At 33.8% G+C, this 8327-nt stretch overlaps 1 protein-coding gene across 2 annotated transcripts in view; it reads right to left on the reverse strand.

The window, feature by feature from the left end:
• Window positions 1–263: 263 nt before the first annotated feature.
• GXYLT1 (glucoside xylosyltransferase 1) overlaps window positions 264–8327 on the reverse strand; it is a 27168-nt gene continuing 19104 nt past the window's right edge. For both annotated transcript variants that reach the window (XM_010574056.1, XM_010574055.1), the window contains exons 5-7: window positions 4150–4273; window positions 3671–3843; window positions 264–2157 (exon numbers count right to left, since the gene is read on the reverse strand). In XM_010574056.1, the coding sequence (XP_010572358.1) occupies window positions 1996–2157; window positions 3671–3843; window positions 4150–4273 (459 nt within the window). In that variant the 3' untranslated portion in view covers window positions 264–1995. The remainder of the gene's footprint in view (window positions 2158–3670; window positions 3844–4149; window positions 4274–8327) is intronic.

Raw genomic sequence — 8327 nt, forward strand, 5'->3', positions numbered from 1 at the left:
GCTTCATTATTAACCCTTTTTGTTTGAATCCCCCCCAAAAACTGAAATTTAAGTGGAAAGGTTGCTGCTAATGTTCACATTCCACTTTTTCTCTAAAATGGCTCATTGGGTTTTAAGCAGTATCTTTACATGCATACAACATACTAAAAATAAATTCAAATTGAAAGTTTCTGCAAAGACAAACATAAAAAACAGGCCGAAAGAATTTTTAAATACAAACACACAGTACAGGTAAAAAAAAAAGCTGAACACAAATTGATATAAAAATCAGTATTTATGTAAAAAAATAATGCATTACATATTGTAAAATCAGTCAAAAACAGTATTCACCTTCACACAGATTTCTAGATTTTCAGACTTCAAAAGGTTACATAGCAAGGAAAAGAGACTGTAACTACATGCAAGGCAGACTGCTTCCTAGTTTCCATCCCAGAAATTTACACCCTGAGCCAGCAGGGAGATTAGGAGAAGAATATAAACTCTGCTTACAATGGAGTGTGCTTTTGTACTGCTAAAGCATTTGTCCAGCTCACATGGATCTGGGAGTCAGAACCAGCCTGCCTTTGACAAGGAAACAGCCACAAAAATTAAGCTTCTAAATGGGGTTGGGATGAAGGTGCAAGTCAGTGAGTGGATGGATCCTCCATGTTCAACACACAGGAACTTTTCTGGAATCCAAAACCTCACTTTATGAAGACTTCATCTCAGTTAGACAGGTTATCCAAGTTCAAATATACTTTACAAATACATTTCATACCATGCAAGTTTAAATAATATTTTACTGTAACACTAGAACTCAGCCTTTTTCTTCATGTTTTTCTCTGAAAAAAAGTTTGTATTACATAAACAGAGCTTGCCTTTTTTTCACTAAAATAACGGAAGAAGGCCTAATCCTTACCTGTTGTAAATCACTATCACCCTCTTGACAGTCATGCATTCACGTAGTTGAGGGTCTGCCCCAAAACTATTTTAAAGCCATGTTATTAAAAAAATACGGTAACAAGATATATTCTCTAAGAAATCCATCTAATATACAGTCTGATGAAGCATCAGAACTCTTATTACAGCTCTTTACTTTTAGGTACTAAATACTCTATAATAATCATCAGATAATAATTCTTAGTAAGGAAATACAACGGCAACAACTTTCCACTGTTTTTTTTTTTTTCCTACTTCCAAAATGCCCTATAAAGCTGCAAAACCATGTAATTTTTTAAAAGTATTGTAAGATGTAACTTCAAACCAAATTTTTGCTAAAAAAAACCCCTCAACTCTGCGCTGTCTTTTGGCCATGATGGCTCAACGACATTGAAACAAATGCTGTATATTGAAAAGTCTCCATATCTACCAGAGAAAACTAGTATGACATACTAGTTACTAATTTCTCAGAAAATCATATTTATAGCGTGCAGTTAACATCCAAGATAAGCAAAACAAGATTGTCAAAACAGTACTTCAACATGTAAGAGATGAACATATAAAGGCACATACAGATTGTCAAAGATTATATCACTTCTCTTTGAAAACAGAGTATTTTCTGCACTTGTAAACAACTTTGTTTACATAAAGGCTCACACCTTTAAAGTGAGGTTAGTGCCGCTGACTCAGTAATTGCTACATTCACAGTTTAACAGAACTTTAGACAATATATGAGGTACACTCCCAAATAGAGCCATCTTCATTTCTTCCTTGTTCATTTGATCATTGGATAACCGAATTATGCAGACTAAAACTACTGGCCATAGAAGCCAGTAACACCCAAATCACCGGATTCAAGACAAACATTAGCAGTGATTAAACTTCAAAAGAGCAAAAAGTCACCTTTGCAGAAAAAAGTTCCTGTTCTTCATTACATTAATATTTTCTTCATTTTTATGTATGCTAGTAAACTTTTATCTGGGCACATGAAGAGTCGATTCAAGCCACATTAGAATTTTTGCACCTTTTGATCAGTATGTTAATTCAGTCTCTTGATTTAACAGCTTGGAGTAAAAATCACCTTCCCTTTGATCTTCTGGCATACAAGTCTCTTACGCTTTTTGTGAGCTGCTTTGTGAACACTTTGTATACTCTTCCACAGTATGTATGCATGGTTTTCCTTAATTCCAGTTCTAGGGGCTGCAACAGGGAATGAACCAGATCATCTCCAAATGAATACTGTAAAGAGGTTAAGAAAGAAGATTTAAGGTCAATACGGAGGAGTGTCATTATTCAGAATTATTAAATAGTTTTATAACAATGTGTTTGAACATCATATTTGCTTTCCATAGGTTTGTTAAACATTTTTAAGAACTCAGAGCTTCTGAATACGATATCTGAAAAACATCTCTACATTACAGAAATATTTTCTAATACTTTCAATAAACCTAACAAGCGAGATTTTTTTTTTTTTTTTAAATGTAAGCAAATTAACATATCCAGACAGGCAAGGAGGAAATTTAAAATTACCTTATTAAATTAAAATTTACAGATCTAAAATGATTTCTGTTTGTTTGTTGAACAGTAACTTTCTTGAAAGACATATAACTTTTAAGGAATACAATTCTCATCAAATTATAATGAAACAACAGTATGAAAAGTGGTACTACTGAAGTTTCATTAAACTGAATGATGGTCAAACATACTATGTTTAACATGGACTTGAAATAAAGAAGTCATTAATTCAACAGTGCAATACTTTTTATAAACAAATGATAAGCTCAAACAGCATTTCAAAGTAACATAATTTTGTTGATCTTATTACCACTGAATCAGTGGTGGTTTACATACTTTCTCTGACATATTCATAAACCAAATGGGTTCATAAATAAAAAGAAATAATTTTTTCTTCTGTTTTTGACAATGCTCAAAAGAAACAAAGACATCGTATTTTTATGGAAACACATTCACTTTCCCTGCAATGTATTCTCAGACCCCCAAAAGTACTTTTCTTCATTTTTATATCCATATGACAATATGTAATAAAGCACCATTAAAATATACTATTGATTTTTGAAGGTTATACACACACAATAGCCTGCTACATTAAAATGTGCATCAGTGCTAAATTTTACAGCTCTTCAGTGAGTATACTGATGTAGTGATAAATAGTTTATTAGATGACTTATTTGCAGCATGAAAAGAATTCACTGTGCTTGGTATTTAAAGGAACAGCAACATATTAATACACTGAGTCTCTAGAAAAGGTCAAAACACAGTATAAAAAAATATTTTCTACAAACCAAATCTAGCTACAATTAAACGTTGAAATGTTGCAGTAAATGCACACAAACTTTGTGAAGAAGGGGGTTTTTCTGCATTTTAGAATCTGCAGAAAAATGAAGCTTCTGGTGATCACCAAATGCTCATACAGTTTATGAGATGTATTTATTAAATGAATGGGAATTAAGCCTTTTAAATAGACACTGACAACTAGAGGCAATGTTTTAGAATCCCAACCTAGACATAATCTACACTATGTTTCAAAAGATGCTCATCACAAAAGGAATACACTAGAATTCTAGCCAAGCAGTAAATGAAAAATTGGTGAAACACTTAGCATCACTTAAAAGAGAAAAAAATTACTTTGTTGCAATCAAGGTGAGTATCGACAAAACCTATATGCAGCACTGTAGATAAAAAATACATCAAAAAAATAACTTTGTCCAAGTACAATGCTGGAAACACTTACATTTTTTATTGCTTCATAGACAGCCCTAAAAGTCGGTTGTTTATCATCATGGTAAACACCTCTGTTTCCATGAAGAATAAATATACCTTCTTCTTCAGCTTCCTTACAATTGCTTCCATAGATGCAGTGGTCAGGCCGATAATTCCATTGGCAAGGAAAGACATAAAGACTTTCTGTGCAGAAAAATGAGAACTTTGGATTAAGTATCAAAATCTTTTCAGGAAATACACTAACCTCTTTTTTTCTTAAGGCTGCTTCGTAAATTTCTGTACAGTTGTTTTGAAACCTAACAGCTAATTATACTCAAGCAAGCTCCAATGCTGTCTCTCAAAGTAAACACTTTCAGAAAACAAAAGAAGTGAAAAGTCCCTTGAATACTTTCACTGAAAAGTCTGCTAAAAGAGTATTTTCCTGGATTTTTGAACATCATGGAAAAGATCAACTTTGTCGTACTAGACTTAGAATCAATGTGGATTTACCTGGATTGTGAAAAAACATGATGTTCAATAGATCCTGATCACCCCATGTTATGTTCAACTTGTACTTCTTCAGCAGTGGCATAAGAATTTCTCCCCACTGTAATCGGACTGGCGTCATATCATTCTATTAAACAAAACAAAGCAAAATAACACACATTCAGAACAATTATACCTATAAAGAAGGAAATGCCCTACAGAATCGCAGTAATTTGCTTTTCAGAGTTACAAATCTCAAATGTATGGATGATTTCTTCCTTTTAAACAAATGAGCATATCTAAGGAAAATAGTTATGGACATTTCCAATATGCTTTATTTATCAATTATTATCTCATAAGGAAAATCATATGCATCTCCTACTTCTATTTAACTGCCATGTTAAATTTTTGTCTTCAAGATTTCCCCCAAACATCTTAAACCAAGAGTTTTAAGAAATAGCAAAGGGGTTTTTTTTGTAGCAGTACCATCTAACACAAAAAGTGCATTTAAGTGATGTGAGCAAGTAGATGGGCACTATTTAAATATCCACACTATGCAATTTCTCTGTCTTTCTCACAGAGCGATAATATACACAGGTTTTAACATTAACTTCAAAAGTTCAAAACAGCTCAATATAAAATTAATTATTAAATAGTTCCAAACACATACAGCTAAAAAGTATTGGCTACAAAGCAGTGTACAAAAATACAGAAATCCTTCAAAGGTTTTTCAAAAGAATTTTCATTGAGTTTAACTAATTTTTTTAGTTACTGAACTTGAACTTCCACAGCAAAGGTACAACTTTTCACTAGCAAAAGGCAGTAAGACACTAAATCAACAGCTGTTACTTAATTCCCAAATTCTTGATTTTGTAAAATCAAAGGAAAGGAAATTCTTCTAAGGTTTTGGCTGAGGAGGTGCTACTTGCAGTAAGCTGACCTATGCTGAACTCCACGTTATCAAAGGGGTTACCATCTGCAACATTAACGGGTTACATATTCTAAAGCTAATTTCTTTTCTCTACATCTTATTTAAGCTCAACTACAACAGAAAAGGAACAAGGCTGCTCACTCTCTACCCTCTACTTCAGTTAGGAGAGTGAGGATGGAATAACAGTAAATCCCAAAGAGAGAAAATTCCTGAACAAGTACAACCAAGTTGGAAAAAAAAAAAAAAAATTTAGAACTCCAGTACGGTTTGGGATCTGTATACAGGAATACCATATTAAGAAACAGAAAAGATTACCAGGAGCAAAATACTCAGTTTTAGAATTACAGTATCAAGACTTTCTTCTCCAAGCTTTCCACTGACAAGCTAGAAAGTGCAAAAATTAGCAATTCAGTTTTTAGTCTTTCCTCAAATCATTTCAGCCCTCAAATATGAAGGGCTTTCAGAACTGAAGACTAAAAAAAGAAATACTATCAGATTTCAGACAAGAATTAATACAAAAAAGATCTATAGCTTATATTATCCAAGAAGCCAAATGGAATATTACAGTCCCTCCCGTCCTAAAAAATTTATGACTATGATTGCTTGCAAGTATTTGATGAAAGCAGGCATAAGAAATGCACAAGAGAATTCTTCTCTAACAAGAATTATCATTAGGCTCAGTGCAATGTGATTAAACAAAAGAAAACACGGGCTTAACACCAAGCTAAAACCTTCCAAAAAGCAAATAAACTGGACTGAATCACAGTGGGTAAAGATTACTCCCTCACCTGAACTTTGCCATCCGTAGAATATTGACCTAAGGTTTAAATCTAGGCTCAATGCTAAGAATTGAAAATGGAATTAAATTAGCTCAGTGATACCAGGATAATAATAAGAGAATATAGAGTAGTAAATACATTTTAGAGCAACCCATAGATATATTACTTCAAATTGTTGAAGTCGTTATTTCATATACTTTTCATTTAACTTGTATAGTTTTAATAGCAGTGAAATCCAGAGTATATCGCAAGAAGATGCAGAGCAGGTAACAGCACACATCACACTGCCAGATGTCTAGAAGCAATACTACTTGACAAATAGCGCTATCAGATTTAAGAATTGGAAACTGTAATATTTCAATAACTTTTGCATAAATAGAAAAGAGATATATATTATTTTATTAACACTGGTGTATAATGAAACCAGTGTAAGAATCACAAACGAGGAGAAACTATTTGAATAGTTATACAACCTCCTCCTTTAAAATTCTACTATAACTTGTAGTGAGGTCAAACAGTGTGAGAAGTAGAATGACAAGTTCAATCCAAATTGATGATAGAATTGCTTTTCAAAAGTTACTCAAGTAAATATGAGAAAAATAACTCTATGGTAACTTAAGAATTTCCAGAATATAAACCTCCTCTCCAATATTCAACAAGTTGCAAAGAAGGTTAAAGAGGTTTATGAACCCTCAAAATTCTAGGGTTTTTTGAGTGGAAGAAATCGTGTAAGAACAACATATAGATAAGGACATTAAGATATTCTCCTATATCTATTTTTGGTTTAGATGCTGTGTTTTAATTAGTTTGGTCATTACTGATTTCTGTCCCAGAAGACTTCTGCCTGGCCAAGGCTGAAGTCAGACTTACAAGAGCCATCACATTTAGCCTGTAGCAACCTAGTATTACCTTTCTCTTAATTCTAGTAAGAAAATACAAAGTTGAGGAAAAATACTCATATCACACAGCAATATCTAAACAAACTGCAGCTGTGTTCTACAAACAGTAGGCCGATTTAAATTTCTTTAATGACAAATGAGAGCAAGCCCTCTCCCTTCTGGTTGCATGACTATCCTGTTCTTGCATTAACAGTGTAGTCCTAACGCTTCCTAGATGTTTTTGTGAGCTGATTTACTTCACTAACCCAGCAGAAGGATTTCTTTTTTCTACTGTTACCAAACTTAATTGAATCATAGAAAGGACCAACAAACACCAGAAGCTAGGACAAAGTAAATAAGAAAAGCAGGCAGGGGAAAGCAGCTGCTAAGAGATGGGAACCTTCCTTTTAGAAGCAATTAGCTTTTGCACAGGCTCACCATATTTCTTGGAACTATACAGCAATACTGAATGGTAAAAAAAAAAAAGTGTATAATAGATTAGGTCATAGAAACTCTCTGAACTTTCATCTTTTTTTGTCTAAAGCATACCCATGAAACCTCTCCTTTGCACATACTATCTGGAGTTATTTTGTTTGGGGCTTGTTTGATTTTCTAAGACCTCATTCCTTTCCATGACTGCCTGTGTCTCAGGCATCACAACAACTAAATTCCTTAATAAATTTGATAAAAGTCATTGTTCTCTATTCGCTGGCCTAGGACTTTTTGTTAAAACACTGTATCTGTGGTATTTGCTATGTCTCTTCCAGTTTAAAGTTATCTACATCTGTGTGTATACAAATATAAAAAAAGTCACCTACTATTACCTCTTCCACCTCCTAAATACTCTTGCATGTTTTACATTTCCATTTTCTAACTGCTGCTTAGCAAAGACAACAGGCAGGCACTAACCATCAGAAGCTTCATTACCAATTCTAGTCTTACGTCCAGTTACGCACTGTTTAATGATCACACTATGTTCAATAACATACATGTTCATGCGTATGTATCTGTACATATGTATACACATGTGTGCATATATATGTATATATACAGTGCATATATTTATACTGTATATATACACAGAGTCTCAAAACACTGAAGACAAATAAGATAGTTAGGACCAGGAGTGACAACTTCCATCAGGCACCACAGATAGCCAAGTAGGTAGGGTGCTTGTCTGAAACGAATAGACCTGAGAGTCTTGAGAAGATTGAGGCTTGAATCATTAAGCGGATAAAAGACGACTTAACCTTGGAATAACACAGGAACTACAGGTTTTCTGTTACCCGGGTGAGCACTATAACTATTGGCTAAAGTCTCCCGTTCTCCTTTTTATTTATTAATCTTCTGGTTCCTCCTGACTCTTACAAATCAATGTGACAACAGAAGAAAGATGCTTGAAGGCCTCAGGCAGCTCAGCCTGTAATTTCAGGCTGAAGAAACTACAACAGACAAAGAACCCTGTCCTGGTTTCAGCTGGGATAGAGTTAACTGTCTTCCTAGTAGCTGGTACAGCGCTATGTTTTGAGTTCAGTATGTGAAGAATGTTGATAACACTGATGTTTTCAGTTGTTGCTCAGTAGTGTTTAGACTATAGTCAAGGACTTTTCAGCT

Source organism: Haliaeetus leucocephalus, unplaced genomic scaffold (genome assembly GCF_000737465.1).
Source record: "Haliaeetus leucocephalus isolate CR32 unplaced genomic scaffold, Haliaeetus_leucocephalus-4.0 Scaffold406, whole genome shotgun sequence".
Taxonomy (NCBI): Eukaryota; Metazoa; Chordata; class Aves; order Accipitriformes; family Accipitridae; genus Haliaeetus; species Haliaeetus leucocephalus.